The following is a 22,600-nucleotide window of genomic DNA, read 5'->3' on the forward strand; positions in this document are numbered from 1 at the left end:
CGTATAGAGTAAGTGAGGATGTGCTCCTGATGAGAAAGGACCTGCCAGAAGGAAATCCCAGAGGAGACAAAATAAGACCTGCACCTTCAGTCTGTGTGCTCACACCTACTGGCCCTGATTATACAAACAGAGAGAGATTAAACTCTGCACCTAGTGTGTTGGACATGACCTCTGCTTAAGAAAGTTAAATGTAGTCTCTTGCTAGTGGGGAGGCAGAGAAAAAAACAGTGGAAGTTACCATGGGGAGACTAGAGAGTCAATGAATGCTTCTGCTGTGTAAAGAAAGCCCTAGAAATCTGGGTAGGTAATTAGCAGCTAAGAGCTTTAAATAAGGCCTGGAGCAGGACTAAGATAGAGAACAATTAAAGGCTTTTCTCAACATAGAAAGAATTGAATTTTAATTCTAAAATAGGATTGATAATGTTGAATTTAGTGAAAATGGTCAATACCTAGACATATCTATTCATATTACTTTAAAATGTACTGTAATTTGGATATGATTTTGAGTAGGATTTTGAGATTAATAAAACATGTGCTATAATTATAAATGAAACATTATATTCACCTGGAAGAGAATGAAAGATTGTAGTGTATATTTTCAATAATAATACCTAGGGAAAGATGCTCTATGAAACCATGCACCTCTCAAGGAACAATGCTGGGCATCCACTAATATTTGTTCACTGGGTCATTCTTCATTGGGCATATCCTATGAGCTGGACCTTGGCAACTATGATCTAGAAGTGGATAGAACCTGACATCTGCTTTCAAGGACTCATGCATAATGGGAGTTAGAAATTAAGAAAGTACATGGCCAACACAAGGGAAAATTTCTGTAATGAAACCGCTACATGATGCAGTGAGATCACCTCACTGCATAGAAGGGCTAGAGTCTCGGATCATGACATAGTGATGGTGATGCTTGAGTTCAATGTTAGAGTGCCCTAGTGGCCAAGGACAAAGAATAACATTCCAGGGGGAGGGAATGCTTAGCTTATGCAAAGCACAGATCCCTGAAAAAGCATGGTGTGGGGGGGAAAGCTACAAGTAGTTTCGCATGGTTAGTGTGCAGGGGGCTTGTGAGAAGTTGGTTGTGGGGTGGCTAGGGAGAAGTGAGGCTAGGGAGGCAGGTCTGGATCAGATCCACAAGAGGCTAAGCTAGAATAATAAGATGGGCTAGATGGGTGATGGGTAGTAAGGAGGGCACTTGTGATGAGCACTGGCTGTTGTATGTAAGCGATAAATCACTGAATTCTACTCCTGAAACCAATATTGCACTGTAAGTTAACTAACTAAAATTAAAACAAAAGAAAACAAAAAGCAGAAGAGGCCTAGGAGGGGGACTCTGAAGGGTTTTTTAAGTAGGGGAGGGGCAGGAGCAGATTTCCACACAACGAAGATTCCTCTGCTCAGCCTTTCAGAAGCGGGCTGGGACTGTAGCAGGAGGAGGCCAAAGGCAGGGGCCTCAGGAAATGAGACACCTGACCTAAGGCAGTCCAGATCCAGTAGAGCTGAGCAGTATTTGCAAGTTAGATCAATACAACTTGGAGACCAATGGGGAGTAGTGGGTGAAGGGCAAGAAGAAGCCAAGGATGACTACCAGATGCTGCTTGGACAACTCCATGAACTGGTGGGTGGAAGAGAGAACGAAGTCAGGGAAGGCAGAGATGAGAATGGGTCTGTGGAGAGTTTTAGATGTGCTGAATTTGAGATTCTGTACCCTCAGGTGAATGGCTGGAAGTAACAGGATTCCCGCCAGGGCCTGACCACCTGCTTTACCCCAAGCATGCAACAGACCATCTCCAATCCTCACCTGTGAGCAAACAAGTTCCTAGATGATAAGCAACCTGCCCAAGGACACAAAATAAGTGAGGATGGGGCTGGGACAGGCACTGAGGTTTTAGTTTCCAAGGCCTTTCCCACTATAGTTATCAGCCATGTCTGCACATTACAACCAGCAGGGGAGCTTTTAGAAAAGCCCATCCCGGGTCCCACTCTCAGACACTACCATTCTGATGTCAGAGGATAGGAATGTTGTGGAGTGGAGAGGGAGATACGAGGTCCTTAGTGTAAATGGAGTCGTGAAAGCAAGGGATGTGGGTGAAATGAGACAGGGAAGAAATCCAGAGGGAGGAGCCATGACAGGCCTCAAGAGATGGAGGGGTGGTTGACAGTGGTAAATAGACTGAAACAGCCCACACACTCAGTGTGAGCATGTGAGAGGTCTTGAGTGGCCGCTGTGGGAATAGCTTCACACAGGGGTAAGGGAGGGAGCCAATACCCAAGGCTAAGGAGGGGGAAGAGGAGGCAAGAGAGAGGAGACATCAGCCCATGAGACTGCCACATAGAGAGCAGCTGTGAAGGGAGGGAGCATGCCAGGTCACATGGCAGAACTAAGGGAGCTCTATGGATTTAGGACCGGGTGTGTGAATGCATGCACGTTAGGGGAGGCAAAGTTGGGTTTTTGCTGAGGTGAAGGAATCAGGAGAGGAGCTAGGGAGATAGGAGAGAATCCAGGATAACTGATGGAGCAAGGACTGGGTAGTGGGGAAGGCCTCTGGAGTCTGGTGGGCAGGTCAGCCTTGGACAAGAGAAGGGATTTTGACATCAGGGAGAAAGAAGTTTCCACAAGCCTAGAGGTGGAGGAAAAGGAGTGGAGGAGAGACACCTGATGGTTTCTGCTTATGAAGTACAAGGTGATGCCATCAGGAGAATGAAGGTTGGCACCCATGACAACCCACAAACTCCCAAGTGAAGTTGGAGGGTGTTTTCATGATCCCTTTCCCTAACCCTTGCTCCTTCCCTCACCCTTCATCTCCAAAGTCATGGCTCCGACTCCAACTGTGATGCCCCTCATCGGCCCCAAGGACTTGGGTTTTTGCCTGCTTTCTAGGCCTGCATTTTTTCTTACTGACTTTAACCTATCTTTCCAGCTTTTAACAATACTATTTCCTCAGACGAAAATGGATTCACCCCACTGTAGCCCCTGGAAACTGCCACTTACCCACTCACCCATGCTCACTTGGGCACAGGGCATCAGGGCCAACACCTTACTCTCACTCTCCAGCAAGGGGAGAGGCAGATGGTCCTAACTGAAACTTAATCTAACCTTTGCTTTATAGTGAGACTTCGTTAGAAGGCTTTCAACCCTTACAAATAAAAGGGGAATAATTTCTTCATGCCCATGACAGGATTGAATACTTTTCTGAGGAGTCAGTAAAATAATGTTGCATTTGAGATTAGAAGCAGACAGACAAATAATCAGCAAGTAAGAGGTGTGATGTTGAAGGAATAATAATCATAAAACCACATTTTAGGGGCACCTAGGTGCCTCAGTTGGTTAAGTGTCCGACTTTGGCTCAGGTCATGATCATGAGGTCTGTGAGTTCGAGCCCCGTGTTGGGCTCCATGCTGGCAGCTTGGAGCCTGAAGCCTGTTTTGGATTCTGTGTCTCCCTCTCTCTGCCCCTCCCCTGCTCGCGCTCTGTCTCTCTCTCTCAAAAGTAAACAAACATTAAAACAAAAACAAAATAACCACATTTTAAGCAGGAGGTCCTCCACTTCTGCTTTTCTCCCCAAGTATTTATAGAGATCATGAATCCCAACCCAGAAACAGATTAAAGGTGCAAAGATATAAATAAAATTCAGGGAGTATAAAAAGTTGGGTCTACTTACACTTTTGGATCCTCCTGAATTGGGGGTGATTTTATATGAGAGCAAGAGAGAGCATACTTGTTTTGGCTGATCTTAATAAGTGCACTCCGAGGGCAAAATTCCTGTAATAATACCAAAAGGGTTCACACAAATTAAGTCAGAAATGTCCACAATTTAGATGTAATTTTGTTTAGCTCAACCCATTATAAGAGCTGCTAGCCACTCTCCTATTCAGAGTGACATTTAAGAGGGCAGTCAAATTGCAAAACCTAGCTTGATAATCACATGCTGAATGAAAGTCATCGCTGAGTCCTCTCATTTCTCATTTCTCGTGTCTCCATATCCTGGATCACATGCCAAGGCCATCCACACAAGATGCACATGACTGCCCACGCACATGCCCATGCATGCCCACACATCCCTCAACAGAACCACCTTCCTTTCTACCTTTACTTCAGCCTTGGCCACCTCTTTCCTGGACTCAGAAACTATAACCACCAACCCGGGCTTAATGTGCCGCCATCAGCCCCATGAATCTCTATCAGAATGGTCTTCAATGTCTATCCCCCTGACCATGCTGCTTTAGTCTCTAGGGCCTTGCTGTCCTGTGGGTAAATTCCAAGGTCCCTCCTGGACTTTGAAGCTCTTTCTCAGGGATCAACTCTCCCCACACCCTAGGGCATGCTCAGGGACATCTCTTCAAATGTCCCTTGATTTGCTTTCCCCTCTCTTGCCTAGGAGACATCCCCAGAGCTGGTGCTGCATATCAGAAAACCTTCCTGCAATAGGGTGTCTGGGTGGCTCAATTGGCTAAGGGTCCAACTTTGGCTAAGGTCATGATCTCACGGTCTGTGAGTTCGAGCCCCACATCGGGTTCTGTGCTGACAGCTCGGAGCCTGGAGCCTGCTTTGTATTCTGTCTCCCTCTCTCTCTGCCCCTCCCCTGCTCATGTTCTGTCTCTCTGTTGCTCTTTCTCTCAAAAAATAAATATTAAACATTAAAAAGAAAAAAGCTTCCAGCTTGCTGCCCTGCCAGATGTCTGTTTATTGTCATCTAAATAGCTCTCGGAAAGTCTATTTTCTCAAATTTTTTTTTTTTTTTTCCCCTGGGTTGATGAGAAGGTGCCCCTTTCTCTTTCTTGTTCTGTCAGATTGGATATAGTGCTTCTAGGGCCTCTGGCTCTTCTGGTCTTCACTTCTTGCCCTTAATTTTAAAATTTATTTACCATGACTCCTCTGATGAATACACCTCATATTATAGTCAAGAATTGACTGGTTATTTGTATTCTGTATACTAGACAGTTGGGCAAAGAGATTTATTCAGAATGTAGGCTGTGGAGCCAGACTGCCTGGGTTCAAATGCCAATTGTCCCACTTACCCTGTATGTGACTTAATCTCTCTGCTTCAGTTTCTTTATCTCAAAACGGGGATAGTAAATGTACCTGCTCACAGTGTTTTGAGCATTCAATTGTTCATTACATATAAAGTACCTGGATTAGTATCTGTGGCACATAATAGGTGCTTAATAAAGTTAGCCACTAGTATTTTGCTTCTTCCTTTTTGCTTGCTGGTCTAATTTCCAGGCATATTAAATGGTCCATCAAGACAATGTTATTTCCATTAGCAACGTTATTCATTTAAGAATTTAAAAAAGCAATTTTGAGAACCTTCATCAGGTGCTGTGCTGGGGCTACAAAGATGAATAGGTCACTGTCCCTGCCTTCCTGCCTTTAAGGAACTGGGAGGTTGGTGAGGAAGCCAGTGTGGGAAGAGGGACCCCTGAGGGCCTCAGCAGGAAGTTAGGCAGAGTCTTTCTGGTGACAGGAGTTTCTGTGGAAAGAAGATAGGGAGGGTGGTCCAGGAAGAGGGAAAGAGTAGGGGCTTAGAGAAGCCAACAGTGTTCAGGAAGCAGCGAGTCTTCCACAGGGCTGGGGCCATGATGGGATCAGGCTGGGCTTTTTCTTGAGGTTGATGAGAAGCATGTGTGCATTGCAGGAAGAGGGGGGGGGACATCAGGCAGACAAGTGACATCATCAGATCTGTGAACTAATGAAGGGCTTTCTAAAACATTTAGGGAAATTCATAAGGAGGACAGGGAGGGGAATGTAAGGCCAGAACAGGCTAGTAGCAGCAGGCAAGGAAGAGAGAGAGAAAGGTGCTGTAGGAACCCGGGGAGGACAGTAAAGAACCGGCATGAGCCTCCCCAGCTGTCAAATGCGGAATGACAGCCAAAAAGGCCATTTGATGAAGGAGATAGGAGCCATGGTGACCTTACTAAGGGTAGATTTTGTGTTGAAGACTGGATGTACAAAGGGAACATGTACAGCCAAGGAAATCATTCCTTCAGTATGTCTGGCAGAGCCAGGAAAGAGAGGCATTGCCCAGGAGAGTGGGGGTAAAAGAAGCTACCTTCTGCCGAGTGAGAAAGCCCTTTCCTCCCTGAAAGCCTACTTACTCTCCGGTTGTTACACTTCAAAACTGTGTAGAACTTATCTTCGGCCATATCCTGATTCGGAAGTGCTATGACAATGGCAGGGACATAGAAGTCAAATCCGTTGGGTATCACAATTTTGGCAAAGACATAATCTCCAACCTGTAGATGAGAACGTTATGCCATAGCAAATATTTTAAAATACCCCAAGATGGTGAGCGAGTACTGATGCTACAATTCAAACACATATTTTTTTCTCTACTAAGAAAGAATCAATGGTTTCAAACTTCTCCAGGCTCACTGGGCCACACCCAGAATTCTGTGATCAGTTTGGGGGAGCCCCATTTTAGCAGGACTTCTTCACCTGACAAGGATCCTGGGGATGGCCAGCAAGATGCAAGATGGCCAGAGGTCTGGAAACCATATCCTACAAAGACTGGTTAAAGTAACCTATTTCACATAAAGACAAGGAGGGATACAAACAGTGTCCTCATTGATCTGAAGGGCCCTCACCAAAAGGAAAGGAGGTTTGTTTAATGTTGCCCTCAAGCACATGCCTGGAATCCATGGGCAAAAGTTACAAAGAGACAGCTTCTGGAAGAAGGGAAATCTTGTGAAGGGGCATGCAGAGGCTGCTGGGCACTTGTCAGATGGACAGGACCATCTGTCAGGGACAGAGTGCACTGACAGGCGCTCTGGGTCAGCTCAGGGAGGTGGCAGCAGACAACCAACATGGAATCCTGGGAGTGCTCACAGCGCTTTTCCTCCCAGCTCCCCGTCCAAGGAATGGCAGTGGTAGAAGTCTGGGAGGCTGTCGGTCTACTCTCTGGCCTGGGCACTGAGATGCAGGTAGTGGCAGGAGGATGGGACAGAGGCTGCACAGCTTTTATGAATTCATATGCAGAGGAGAGCACATCAGCCCAGCTCACCTGTGGAATGCATGTTCAGGTGTAACTGCATTATGGCATCAAGGTCTGGCATTAACTGACTACAATGTCAAGGAAAGTACTACTTCTGCCTTTGTTATTAAATCTGTTTTAATATAATCTTTTGCAGTTAAAAGTTTCAAGGGCAGTTGTTGGGGCACCTGGGTGGCTCAGTCAGTTAAGCTCAGGTTGTGATCTGCAGTTCATGAGTTCGAGCCCTGCATCGGGCTCTCTGCAGGGAGAGCCTGCTTGGGATTCTCTCCATCTCTCTCTGCCCCTTCACCACTGGCACGCGCACTTTCTCTCTCAAAATAAATAAACTAAAAAAATAATAAAATAAAGTTTTAAGGGAGTTAGCAGTTATAGCAACTCCCTTCCACGACCATCTTCTGTAAAGTGACAAGGGCCACAGGTGCTAATGCAAGCCAGTCTGTGCAGTCATGAGACTACCCAATAGGGGGTTAGCAGATGAAAATGGAGCAAGAAAGTCACCAGGCAAGAGGCCAGAGGAACAGGGGCCACTGCTTGTCCTGCTCAAACACAAGCTCCCAAGAGGAGCCCAACCAGATGTTTAGCAAAGGCCCAGCAGTGGCCTCACCATCCCATTATCCACAACTGTGGGGATGGTGGAAAGTGCCCCCAGAGAAGATCGTTGTAGCAGGTACCTGGAGCAGCGGGCAGGGCATGGCACCCCCGACAGGCGTGATGAATGAGGTGGGCACAACCTTGGTGTCTCCATATCTGAAGCCCACCAGTGCATGGGTGGGGCTTACACACTTCTTCACAACCCCTGAAAGGAATCAGATTTAAAATATAAAGACAAATGATGCCTATTTCCTTAGGCTCACCCCATCTTGGAATCCCAGTCATCTTCCTTGGATACAAGCCGCACCCGCACCCCCACCTCAGCCAGAGGGCTCTCCTGTACTTAGGCTGGAGAAAAGGGAATGTGCCCTTGTTGAGGCCCTCAGCAAAAATGTGGCCCATTCTCAGCGGTCAGAAGACCGCAGAAATACTCCAAGTAGGTAGGTCAGTTCATGGGGTGAAAGACGCAGGAGTAGTTCTCAATCTTTACTCCAAACAGGAATTGCTCTGGCTGGAGACTGGATCTTTTTACCTTTGGCTGTAAGAACTTTCTCATATTCACAGCCCAGCTTAAATTCCATCTCCTGAAAAAAGGCTTTAGCTTTGCTTCACCAAAAGCAGCCCCTCTACCTGCCCCACTCCCCTGAAAGTCATCTTGCACACCTATTCATCATATTCTCTCCTTCCTTCAGCCTCAGGTTTCTTTCTTGTCCCCTGTGCTAATTCTTGCCCTTATGAATTTCTGCTAAGGTTTCTAAATGGCTGTTAAAGTTTTAAAATTGCAAGCAGCTCCCTTGATGCCCAGGAGAAGACAGGAGTTGTTTCTATCTCCTAAGAGAAGCTTTCACATGGGAAAACTCCTTACACGCACTTGACACTTCCCAATTCAGAAAATACTGTACATTACCATATGTAAAAATTTTTTTAAATGTTTGTTTATTTTTGAGAGAGAGGGGGAGGGAGAGAGAGTGGGGGAGGAGCAGAGAGAGAGGGAGACACAGAATCCGAAGTAGGCTCCAGGCTCTGAGCCGTCAGCACAGAACCAATGTGGGGCTCAAACTCATGAACCATGAGACCATGAGCTGAAGTCAGATGCTTAATCAACTGAGCCACCCAGGAACCCCTGTGCATGACCATATTTAATCTACATAACAACCTTATAGGGATTCTAATTGTTTTAAATCTCATTCAGAGATAAAGATAAACTGAGGCTCAGAGAACTTCAGTGATTCCAGTCACATGGCTACTAGAGGAGAAAGGCAGACTTCAAATAAATAAAAACTTGGAATTTTCTGACCCTAAATCATTATACCCGAGAAGGTATTCAGGTCCCCCCTCCCACCTCTGCCACCTGCTTTTTTCTTCCATTATAACTTGTTTCTCTGGCACAGTGCAGAAAATTTTTGCAACTCAAGACTTTTCATCATCGTGAATTTCCTGAAGTAAATGCTTCTTGAAGGACAGGAAGGATGACCCAGTTCCTGCAAATAGGGACTTAAAATAAGGTATTGAAATGTGTCTTCCTCCTTGCTTTTCATCATGCTGATGAGCCAGGCTATCAGCTTGTCACTTCCATTCTGAACAATGCAGTCATTCCTTAACTAGATAATCCACGCTGACCCCGGGAAAGAGTCAGCCACACAGAAATCCCTGCCCTGATTGCCAAGGACGGCAGCCACAACCAGGCCAGCTCTCCTCCAGGCCAGCTCTGCTCCAGCTCCTGGTCTGAAGCAACAGACACTCTGATCCAGTCACTCCAAAGCCACCTACTACTGAGGTACATTTTAAAGCCAGATATTTTCCATTAGAAATGTTTAGCAGGCTTTGAATAGAAGTTCTCAGAAAAGGAGTCACCGATGAATATCATGCTTGTGCTCCACAAATCTCTATTTGGCCTTTTTTCCAAGGGAGAAATAGTAATGTACGGTGACCAGGTGATCTCAATTAGTGTCATTAATGAGGGTAGACGGACATCATGTGCCTCCGGATGGGATGCCCTAGCAATCTGTCCAGAAATACACACTCTGAGTCTAAGCTATCTGCGGAACATTCTATAAAGTAATTGACCTTACTCAACATCAGTATCATGAAAAATGATAGGAAAGGCTGGAAAATAATTCCAGATTAAAGAAGACTAAGGAGACACGTTAATTAAATGGAATACATGATTCTATACTGGGCCTATTCTAGAGACAAAAAATATAAAGCCAGAATTGGGACAGTTAACAAAACTGAAATATACAGATAAAAAGTAGTATAATAATGTTAAATTTCCTGAATCTTGTAACTTTATTATGATTATGTTAAGAGAGTACCCTTGTTCTTGAGAAATACAGACTGATGCATTAAGGGGTAATGGGGCACAACGATGTTGCCTAATCTCAAATAGTTCAGAAAAATAATGTGTATGTGTTGAGATAAGTAGAGAGAAAGAAAGGGAATAAAATAATAAATGTGGTAAAATAAACATGACAAAATTAAAAATTGGCAAATCTGGGTAAAGAGTATACAAAAATTCTCTATTCTTGCAACTTTAAGTCTGAAATTATTTTTTTATAAAAAAAATTAAGTCTATGATGGTAGGGTTGAAATTCCTGATTAAAGATCATTGAGGGGAGAGGGAACAAAAGCTAAGTACATCCAGTAACACATGCATTGGCATTTAATTGTCTGAGTCAGTGTTTACTAACAAGCCACTAATAGAAATGACTGATTATACGAGTAATGTATTTCCTCCAAACTGTCTTACTTGAGTTTAAACACAGCTGCAAATGAAAAATTCTGGAATAGCCAGATCCCATGCAACTGTTAGGGGGTCTGTGCTCTCTGCCTCTAATTGCACATTTAAAACAAAACAAAACAAAACAAAACAAAACAAAACAAAGCAATAATCATTGCTGACATGATCTCAGGTATTGCATGTGGCCCTGGTTATACCTGTTTCCTCTACTTCCCCACCTTGGCAGCAGTAGGTCTCTGGCATTTCTTGTCACACAGGGATGGTGCCAAGTGAAAGTTTGAGCCATTCTACTTTTCTCCAGAACCCTGGCCAGAAAATTGATACCAAGCCCTAATGCAGCCATTTGGAATTTAGTCCTTTCCTGCATTTCCATTCAACTGCCAAATTAGTCTCTGACCCCTCTCTAGGGCTCCAATTCAGAAAACCAAGTAAGGGTAGCTCTGCGTAATCCTCACCTCACAAATCTGGGTCCCAAGGAAACAGAAGGTTTTCAGACCCTGCTCTTGCAAACAAGAGTTTCATGCCTTGGCTTATATGCTCATCTCAAATGCTCAGATCTGTATTTAATTACTCTCATCCAGTCAACTCCAAAGCACATTCAGCAAATTTCAAATAAAATATCCTAGCTGTCAGTTCTCTACACATGCCTACCAAAAACTAAAACTCCTGCTAAAGTATTCTTCCCATTAAAAAGATTTAATTAAATTTCATTAATAAAGGATGATTCTTTTCACTGGTGATTGACAGATAATGCCTATGCAAGACTGGCTATGTTTCTGTGGTATCTATCATCTTCTTGCCCCATGGATCTTCCTAGGGCTCTTTCCCTAAGCTCTCTTTTCCCTTATAGGCCCTTACATGATATCAATGACACTTATGTGTTGATGTCTCAAAAATCTCTATCTCCAGACAGATTTCCTCTTGAGACTCTAGGCCCTTATCTCTAATTGCTTTTCTGACAACTTCAGCATTGGAAGCATTTGGAGATAGGGGCCTAGAGTCTCAAGAAGGAAATCTGTCTGGGGACAGATATTTTTGAGACATCAACACATAAGTAGTGTACCTACAATTCATCATGTTCCAGACACATCATTGTCTTCCAGTCCTTACCAACATCTCATGTAGGTACCACTATCTACCACATGGCCCAAACCAACCCACTCCATATCCACTCTTTACACAACAATGGGAGAGAGCTTTTGTGAACTTCAAGCGTGACTATGTTTTTCCTTGCTTTAAATGTGGCTCTCCAGTAAAATCCAAACTTCTTAACATAACCTTTTATGAATGGCCTCATACTTACCTCTCTGAAGACCTTTATTATTTCCTATCTTTCTTTGCATTCTAGGTTCCAGCCATACTCTGCTTTATTTCACCAGATATAAAATGTTTTTCTCCACCTCTAGATACATATTATTTTCACTGTCTACAAAGCTCTCACTTGAACGTCACCTGGCTGATTCCTTCAGGATCACATGTCCCAGGAAATTCTTGGGAAAAGCTCTCAGGTTCAGCCACACTGGCCTCTTCCACCAATATGCACTCCAGCCTCAGGACTTTGCAGTGTTATTCCTTCTGCTCAGAACTCCCTCCCCCGAGATAATTTAATGACTTGCCTCTCCTTCTTTAAGTGTTACTCATATATCACTTTCCCCAGAAGCTCTTCATTGACCACCATATTTGAAATTGCAGCCTTTACCTTGACACTCTCAATTCCCTTTGTAGCTTGATTTTTCTCTACAGCACTATATCTGACACACTACACATTGCATTTATTTGCTTGCTTGTCTGTGTCTCTCAGTAGAATGTAAACTCCATGAAGACAAGAATTTTCGTCTGCTTGCTCACTATGTGAGACCAACACTTTAGGAATATTACATACATAGAACATAATAGATGTATAGTAAAATTTTTTACTAAACAAATGAAAGATGAAATATATTTTCTGGCTATTCCCCCCCTACAAATATAAGTAGAAACCCATCATTATTTCATTTTAGAAATAGAATATCTTAGTACAGCTTATGAAATGTAGTATTCTAGGGAAAGCACAGTTTAAGAACCTCAGGTCCCTGATATCATATTAGTTAACAAAAAAATCTTACAAAATAGATTATCTACCTGGAAAATAAAAGCCATTTTCATCACATCTTGCAATAACTTTCTGGCCTTTGAGAGGATCCAATTTTTTTGATTTGATTTTATTTGTTGGATTTCCTGGAGATTTCTGTTGCTAAAAAATATAAAACATTAATAATTGATTTAAAAAGTCAACACAGACAGTGAAAATCACAGATACAGGGTAGTCTGGGATTCTCTACTGAGAATTGCACTATCAAAAATTAGAGAATATACATATACTTTGTATAATCATTCTGGAGTACTTCCTGTTCTATGTTATTGGGAATAAGCTTTTAAAATTGAACTGATGGGGTGCCTGGGTGGCTTAGTTAAGCATCTGACTTCAGCTCAGGTTAGGATCTCATGGCTTGTGAGTTTGAGCCCCATGTTGGGCTCTGTGCTGACAGCTGGGAGCCTGGAGCCTGCTTAGGATTCTGTGTCTCTCTCTCTCTGCACCTCCCTTGCTCACACTCTGTCTCTCTCTCTCTCAAAAATAAATAAACATTAAAAATTTTTTTAAATAATAAAATGAAATTGAACTGATATATGGGAACCAGTGTCTATAAGAAGTGAGACAGAATTTGTAGCCTAAGACTAATCAAAATGTTAACACATAAAAAAAGTCAACATTTTCCAGAGAATTTAAACAGGATCCACGGTCTTAAAACATAATATTCAGTATATACAGATACAAATTCAGTGTATACAGATACAATCCAGAATACAACATACTTTTATTTATTTATTTATTTATTTATTTATTTATTTATTTATTTATACTTATTTTAACATTTATTCATTTTTGAGAGACAGAGACAGAGCACAAGTGGGGAAGGGGCAGAGAGAGACAGAGAGACAGAGAGACAGAGACAGAGAGACAGAATCTGAAGCAGGTTCCAGGCTCTGAGCTGTTGGCACAGAGCCTGATGTGGGGCTAAAACCCACAAACCATGAGATCATGACCTGAGCTGAAGCTGGATGCTCACCTGACTAAAAGACCCAGGCGCCTCTGCAACATACTTTTAAAAAGCAAGCAGGGGCACCTGGGTGTCTCAGTCGGTTAAGCATCTGACTTTGGCTCAGGTCATGATCTCATGGTCTGTGAGTTCGAGCCCACGTCAGGCTCTGTGCCGACAGCTCAGAGCTTGGAGCCTGCTTCAGATTCTGTGTCTCCCTCTCTTCCTGCCCCTCCCCCACTTGCTCGTTCACTTTCTCTCTCTCTCTCTCAAAAATAAGATAAAAATATAAAAAAAGGTTTTTTTTTTGTTTTTTTTTTTTTTTTCAACGTTTATTTATTTTTGGGACAGAGACAGACAGAGCATGAACGGGGGAGGGGCAGAGAGAGAGGGAGACACAGAATCAGAAACAGGCTCCAGGCTCTGAGCCATCAGTCCAGAGCCCGACGCGGGGCTCGAACTCACGGACCGCGAGATCGTGACCTGGCTGAAGTCGGACGCTTAACCGACTGCACCACCCAGGCGCCCCTAAAAAAAGGTTTTAAAAAGCAAACAAGCATGACTGATTTTCAAGTTAAAAGGTGATCAATAGATCACAATTCTGAGATGACCCAGGTGTTAGAATAATCAGATAAAGACTTTAAATCTGCAGTTAAAACCATGGTCCATGAGGTTGAATTCTTGAAATGAATGGGAAGGTAGTTGTTTTCAGCAGAGAAATAGAAACTATTTTAAAAACATTAAAAATTTTAGGAGTAAAAAACCACAATATTAGGAAGGGCTCAATAGCAGAATTGATATGACAGAAGAAAGAAACTTGAAGATGAATCAACAGAAATTATCTAATCTGAAGAATACAGAGGAAAAAGACTTTTATTTTTTATTTATTAATTTTTTGAGAAAAAATATTTTTAAAAAATGAGCAACATCCTTCCTGTTCAGATAACTCATTCAAAGCCCAGCTCAATTATAATCTCTCTGGGAAAATTTTACCACAGGCAATTTCAGAAAAAGTAAAGGAAAGGACCGCTTTGTAATGTTCAAATGGTACCGTATGACTCAAGACTTGAAGTGAATGTCGTGCTGTGTCCACTACATGAAGAAACTGGTAGCATCATTTTGATTTGTAGAGTCTAACTTTAAAATCCTGTTTTCTATATGCTTGTTGACTGATCACTAGTCGAAAGACCCAGTCCCCACTGTATCCTCCACTCCCCCAAACCCCAAAGCCCTCATTACATCAACCAGAACAGTCATTATGCTTTACTTCCAATAAATTTTAGAACCAGTGCTCCTGTAAAATAAATTTAAGATGAATTATTAGAAAACAAGATTTAAAAAACAGACATGCAGCATTTGAGTTTCTAGGTAAGATCTATTTTATCATTCTGGAAGGCAAATAACAAATGGCTTGGGAAAGAAGACTTAAATTCAAAGTACTAACAGACTGGTGAGAAGTTTACCATTTTCTTCCTCTGGTATTTCATGGCCTGATCACAAGGCCACCCAAAACACAACAGTGGCACCAGGGTGCAGACAGAGGGCTCTAAGAGAAGCCCTGTAGTTCTGGCTTAATGGGAAAAGGAACTCCTAACACTCACAAAAATTATAGAAATCCCCTTCTCTTCTTCTCAGACCCCAGTCCACAAGCAGTCCTGTGGTAGGGGCATCAGTGTTGGCAGTGTGAGTCCAAAGGAGCTAAATCTCTGAAGGAGGGGAATCTTCTTGTCTGGTTAGTGGTGCTAGGTTCCAAGAGGGTAAGTGAACCCCCAGTGTTCTCTCTCTCTTTCTCTTTCCCTGGCCCCTGTTTGGCTCCAGATGCAAGTAAGTGGAGGCATGCAGCTGAGCTGAGAACATAAAACCTTAGGTTCTGGCTGGAGGACTGGAAAGAGGAACCCCAGGAAATCAGAAATTACCAGGAAGATCATTTATATTATAAGAGGGAAGGCCAAGTATTACCCCAATCCCAAACCAAAGCTACCATAGAAAAGGAAACTATGAACCTACATACTCCTCTTGAATATAGATGTAAAAAATCTGTAAGAAACTATTCGCAAATAAATCCAGCAACATACAAAAAGGACTGTACATGATTACCAAGCATCCTAGGAATGAAAACCTGTTTTAACATCCACAAATCAATTAATGTGATACACCATATTAGTAGAATAAAGGATAAAGCCATATTGTTAAATGTATGGAGAAAGAGTAGTTGACAAAACCCAACACCTTTCATGATGAAGACTCCCAACAAACTAGGAACAGAAGGGAACTTTCTCAACTCAGTGAAAATCATCTATGAAAAGCCTACAGCAAACATTATCCTTAATGATGAAAACCCTTAAGATCAGAAACAAGGCAAGGCACTCTGCCCCTCCTACACATTGTACCTGAGCTTCTGGCGAGTACAATCAGGGCAAGGAAAGAATAAAGGCATCCAGGTTGGAAAGGAATAAATAAACCTGTCTTTATTCATGAATGCTATGATCTTCTACATGGCAAACTCTAAGGAATCCACCCAGCTACTACCAGAATTAATTAACAAGCTCAGCAGGATGTCATGATACAAAATAGATCTACAAAAACAAACCAACTGTATTTCCATGTACCAGCTATGAATATCTTAAAATAAAGCTAAGAAAAGAATTCCAAGGGGCCCTTGGGTGGCTCAGTTGGCTAAGTGTGTGACTTCTGCGCAGGTCATGATCATGTGATCTGTGAGTTGGAGCCCTGCATTGCGCTGTTATGCTGACAGCTCAGAGCCCGGAGCCTGCTTCTGATTCTATGTCTCCCTCTCTGTCCCTCCCCCACTTGTGCTCTGTCTCTCTCAAGACAAGACAAGACAAACAAGACAAGACGAGACGAGACGAGACGAGACGAGACGAGAAAAGAAAAGAAAAGAAAAGAAAAGAAAAGAAAAGAAAACAAAACAAAACAAAACTAAGGGGCACCTGAGTGCCTCAGTCAAACGTCCAAATTCAGCTCAGGTCATGATCTTGCAGTTCATGAATTTGAGCCCTTGTGACAGGCTCTTGTGCTGCCAGCTCAGAGCCTGGAGTCTGCTTTAGATTCTGTGTCTCCCTCTCTCTCTGCCCCTCCCCTGCTCACACTGTCTCTCTCCAAAAATAAATAAACATTAAAAAAATTAAAAAAAAAAGAGTTTCATTTATAACAGTATCAAAAAGAACAGATATTTAGGAATAAACATCAAAATAAGTGAAAGAACTATACAATGAAAACTAGAAAAGATTGCTGAGAGAAATGAAAGATCTAACAATTGGAGTGACATATCATGTTTATTATGGATTAGAAAATTTGATACAGTTAAGACAGCTATTTTTCCCAAACTGATCTCTAGATCCAATATAACTCACAACAAAATCTCAGTAAGTTTTTTGTTTTCTGGGTTTTCTTGCAGAAATTGTGATACTGAAACTAAAAGCGCCAAAATGATTTGGAAAAAAGAACAAACCTGTAGGACGTATACTTCTCGATTTCCAAACTTATTATCAGAAAGCGTAATCAAGAAAGTGCAGTACTGACATGAAGATAGTCCTATGGCCAAGGGAACAGTATTGAGAGTCCAGAAACAAATCATTACATTCGTGGTCAATTGATTTTTAACACTTTGGGGAAAATTTTTGCAACTTTTTTAAAAATTAAACATAAATTTACTATATGCCCCAGATATACCACTATTAGATATCTAGCCGAGGGAAATGAAAACTTTTATCATACAAAGACTTTTATGTATTTGTATCAGCATTATGCACAATAATGAAAAAGTGTAAATAATGCAAATGTTGATTAACAGGGGAAATGGATAAACAAAATGTCACATATCCATACAATGAAATATTATTGAGCCACTTATATATAAAACGTACAGAAAAGGCAAATATATAGAGACAGAAATTGATGCGTGGTTACCTGGGGCTGAGGGTGCAAACAGAGACTGAGTGCAAATGGGCATGAGGTATCTTTCTGGGGTGATGGATGTGTTCTGAAACTGGATTTTGGTGGTGGTAGTTGACAGCTGTCAGTTTTACTAAAAATCACTTAATTGAAATAGGTAAACTTTACAGTGTGAAAATCATATTTCCATAAACCTGTGGGTTTTTTTTTAAAGGTAAAAATAGATAGCTGTTTACTTTTGGTTTGCTCTATGTAACTATTCACGGTATTTTGCATGCAGTGGGGTGAATGAGTGAATGAGCACAGAACCTTCTGAATCTACTCTTAAATCAAAACATAGACCAAATAGGTCTTTTTGTTCAAATCACCACATTGTGGAAACTGGGGACTTTTTTCCTTAGATTTTTTTTTTTCATTTTTAAATTTCCTGACCATTAACTTATTAATTCTTGGGTCCTCCATCCTAATCAGAGTGCCTGTGACATCACTCTCCAGCTTCTCTTTGCAGGCCATCAAATGCCCCTTTCCTTCATGATACAAAGCCAATATAAGGTGCTTCCACATGCTTTTTGGTGTCACTTTTTTACAATGCTATAGCTATATTATACGTAAAGTATTCAACATTCATATACAGGTCTTCTGTTAAGGAAGACTCTAATTTATGAAACATTGACTGTAACAATTGAAATACACCTAGTCTGAACATAATTTGTCTTGGGTTGCAATTCATGTTCAGTATAATTTGGGCTCATTTCCCTGGTGCCCTATGTAACTGGGTTCTGTTGCAGCCGTCTATCATTTGGATCTGTTTGGAGATGCTTTTCGGGTTCATCAAAAGAAGTGGGAGTATGGTTTATTTCTGGGGAGATGAAAATGTAGGGCAGGGGCCTCAGAAGAGAAGAAATAATGAACTAAATAAAGGCTTAAGGTCTCTTGAAAGAACTGTGGGATGGATATATAAATATAAATATATGTATATATAATTTTTAAATGTTTATTAATTTAAATGTTTATTAAATTAATTAACTAATTAATGTTTATTTAATTTAAATATTTATTTATTTTTGAGAGAGAGAGAGAGAGAGCACAAGCGGGGATGGGGCAGAGAGAGAGAGGGAGACAGAATCTGAAGCAGGCTCCAGGTTCTGAGCTATCAGTACAGAGCCTGATGCAGGGCTCAAACCCACAAACATAAGATCCTGACCTGAGCCAAAGAAGGACACTTAACTGACTGAGCCACCCAGGTGCCCCAGAATTGTGGGATACGTAACAAGCCTTCACACCTGTGCTGCTTGTGGCCTATGCAGCCATGGACAGAAATGTAAGCTGAATACTACCCTTCTGTTTATGATGCTCCATTTTCACCAGATTTTGCTGGAGTCCCTTCATTCTCATAGAATTTCTATTTTTACAGATGTAGCTATTATGTCAAAGAGGTGAATGTTACCTGTTTGTTCCTGGGCTTTCACCCAGAGGAGAAACCTAAGCTGTCCTTCAGAATGACCTACTACAATCTGAAATGGCCTCAAAGGGCAGAGACTGGACCAGGAGACAGGAGAAATATGACCAATTGCTGCCCAGCTGGCTTTGTGACTTTGGGCAATCTTTTAACCTTTCTGGGCTTCAATTTCTGCATAAACAAAGAGATGGTACAAACTAAATGATCTCTAACATCTTCTAATTCCATATTTCTTCCCAGAAGAACCTAGGTATTACTTTTTCTATACTACTAGAGAAACTGTCGGGCTGTGTGTATACAAAGACAGGATACTAGCATGATATCTTTGTTTGCAGTTTTCACAATATAAGGGAAACGCAACAACCAGAGCCGTGAACATGAGTAACTCAGTGTTCCATCATAACACTCCAAAGAGACACAAACACCACAGTTTCCTACAATCAGTTCTTCGACGGAAGACTCCATGTGAAGTATTCTCACCCCTAATAGGATTTAGAATCTCGGGAATCTTGAACATACCAAGTAAAATCACCTGTTGCTTAAAAACCTCACCCCCATATAAAGTTTAACTTCCAAAGCCACCTTCCTTCATGCTGCCAGTGTCCACATCACAGACCAGGCAACTATGGAGGTCACCAGATAGCCTTTTCACCTCCAGATGGATATTACCTTGATTTCCAAAAAGATGTCCACATTGATCCCAGAAAGGCAATTCCCCCCTTCAGATTTCAACAATATAACAGATAAGCCACTTACTAGAATCTATGCCTAGATACATTTAAAGTTCCTTTAAAAAATTCTAAATGAGTATAATCGCATTTATTTAACTAGCCCCCTTCATCTCTAGATTCCAAATATCGATTCTCTCAACATCCTAGCCAGAAGCTAACCGATGAAAATGCTTTCTATATTTTCACAGGTACAAATCCACGAAGTCAATGGCCTGAAATCATCAGAGAGATCTTTTTTCTCTATAGCTGTCACTCACTTCCCAATTCATCTGATATAGAACCACCGTTCACTCTGTGAAGACCTTCCCTGCACGAGCAACACTGAACAGTAGCAACACAGAGCACTATGATGTTCATTTTTTTACGAACAGAAAACGCCACCTAAGAAAATGCCTTTCTAAATGACTGAAAAGTACTGCCTACCTTCAAATCACTCATACACCTGTGGGTTCACCTGAAAGGAACATTCCAGTACCAAAGAACTTTGTACACGCAACATGTTTACTCTTCTTTTGTTTCCAACTGTTCCTACTATTGGCAACAATTCATTTCTGGTTGTTTCCACAACATGGAGCTTTATGGAAGAACTATTCACTCTACACTCAATGATTCACCCACACCACTGCACAATCAATTCAGCTACATCACAGATTAAGTAGAGTAGCCACAGGAAACAAATCTACAGGGCCAGCTTTAGTACAATGGCTCATTCCACAGAAATAGAGCATTGGTTTGCTGGGATGGAAGGGTAGCAGTAAGGACAGCTACACACAGCATTCCCTCAGCCACAATGTTGACAGCACCTTTCCAGAAAGGCCATGTGCCACAATTTTTGAATCTTGCCAAAGACTTTAGAAACACTGTACAGCTTATACCAAAGAACATGCCCAGTGCTGTTCTTTTCCTGGCATGCCTTCAGCTATCCACACACAAAATACAAACATGTCTGAGTTTTAAAAAGAAATCTATGGAGGATGAAAGTCAGAGGGGGTGGAGAATAGGAACAAAAATGGTAGCACTAAATAGATAAGGCAACATATCTCTAGGCTTAGGTGCATGAGAATAGCTGCATGTCAATCTCAGTGGGGAAGTCAGACAGGCAATGATCCTGGCAGTAAGGATGCTGTCCACTGGGTAATTTGATTTTGCCTTGTTTCCAAAATTCAGAGAATCCAATTCATTTTCTTACCAGATTTGATTACAGGTGATGTAGAGCAGGATCCAAAATGGTGCCACCCTCCTTTCATTTATGACTTAATTTCAAGGTCACATGCTCAGGTTTTCATTGGTGGGGACAGTGAAGTTAGTAAATGTTTGATGCTTTAAAATTTCCCATTTAGCAATGTGCTTCCACACTACATATAGGATGCATTTCTACAACTTCACTAGAACTAATCTTTGGCTCCAAATCTTGTCATGAAACGACTACTAAATATTTTTTTCTGCCCTAAATCATTGAACTGCTGCCACCCAGCAGCTCCAACATGCTTCTCTGTCCATGTTTTGTCTTAAAAACCAACTAAAGTCTGTGACTGCTATAATCAAGATAATACTTGTAGTATCATGTATGTTTTGACCTTTCCTCTCACCAGGATACCCAAATATAAGACCAGAACATTTGCAAACTGGTCTCTGTAAATCATTCAACTCTCTTTAAAACCTTGGTGAGAAGGATGAGGCCAGCCTGGAGCATCTGCTGACCTTCACTATCTCTCTCCTCATTTAGATTTAGAGGGGTTTCCTCCACCCTGAGAATATCTAGCGTCTGCCTCTCTTTTAAAAATGGGTTCTGCAAAAAGAACGAAAAGACCTTATAGGAAAATGTAAATCAGGAATGGGCCCACTCCTGCCCAGCCCCTCTCCGCCACCAAGTGACCACCCAAGTAAATGAGTCAGAAGTCTTTGTATGCTTCCCTTCCCAAGGCATTTGCATTTTATTTTTTTTTATTAAAAAAATTTTTTTTAACCTTTATTTATTTTTGAGACAGAGAGAGACAGAGCATGAATGGAGGAGGGTCAGAGAGAGGGAGACACAGAATCTGAAACAGGCTCCAGGCTCTGAGCTGTCAGCACAGAGCCCAACTTGGGGCTCGAACTCATGGACCATGAGATCACGACCTGAGCTGAAGTCGGACGCTTAACCGACTGAGCCACCCAGGCACCCCATGGCATTTGCATTTTAAGAGGAGGCAAACTTATCTTGCCAAAGAGTAAAGCTCTAAGGGGAATGTCCTGCCTCAGCCCTGGGCAAAGTCCTCTTGCAAGACCTCTCAGAAGCACAGCAGGTCAGCACTGGGGCCCACAGGGACACTAAGGATATCACACCCGAATCCAAGGCTTAAAGGGAATGCTATGGCCAGGTGGACATGAAGAGAGAATCATTATCTCCTGTGAGGAGTCTTGGACACCTAGCCTTGCTTTAAAATCCAAAGGAGGGGATGGAGAGTGATTTTCTGGAGGTGGTGTTCCATTCTTCCTCAGGGAATGGTGTAACTTTAGAAAACACAGCATGTGAAACACACATCCCCAGAACTTCCCTGCAGTTTTCACTTCCCTCTCCTGGGAGCTGCTTCCTGAGCAGATGGCTGCTGAGTGGCTGAGCTGTCTGGCCTTACTCTCCTCCCAGTTTGTGGTTCTGGTGCAATGTGAGTCGCTCCTTAGGAAACACAGGAAACCCACCGCAGGATGAAGCCCTGAACCACAAAACAGTCCTCTGCTCCCCAATACCGTGCGTGCAGCACTGGGCCATGGAGTCAACCACTCTGAAAGTAAAATCTCCAATTAACGTTAATCAATAGCAACTCAAAGGGCTTTTGTGGGGAAAAAAAAAGAATTTTCTTTTTTTCTTCTCTTTCTCCTCCTCCTCTTCCCCCTCCCCCTTCTTTTTTTTGGTAGTGGCAAAGGAACTGATATATATGCATTAGATGCTGCATAAAATTATTTTCCTAGCTTGAAGACCAAACTTGTAACATCTTCTCAGGGAATATTTCTTCACTACGCCTTTAGGAAAAAATCAAAGAGAAAAATTTGAAGTGTTTTAAATAGTTAAATCTGAAAATTACCACAGCCTTCTAATCTGTAAC

General features: G+C 42.1%; 1 protein-coding gene across 1 annotated transcript in view; it reads right to left on the reverse strand.

The window, feature by feature from the left end:
- Window positions 1–22,600, reverse strand: part of VWA3B (von Willebrand factor A domain containing 3B) — a 208,361-nt gene that overhangs the window by 8,087 nt on the left and 177,674 nt on the right. The window contains 4 exon segments of the mRNA XM_045445795.1: window positions 3,675–3,775; window positions 6,109–6,246; window positions 7,676–7,800; window positions 12,457–12,568. Of these exon segments, the coding sequence (XP_045301751.1) occupies window positions 3,675–3,775; window positions 6,109–6,246; window positions 7,676–7,800; window positions 12,457–12,568 (476 nt within the window).

Source organism: Leopardus geoffroyi, chromosome A3, assembly GCF_018350155.1.
Source record: "Leopardus geoffroyi isolate Oge1 chromosome A3, O.geoffroyi_Oge1_pat1.0, whole genome shotgun sequence".
Classification (NCBI taxonomy): Eukaryota; Metazoa; Chordata; class Mammalia; order Carnivora; family Felidae; genus Leopardus; species Leopardus geoffroyi.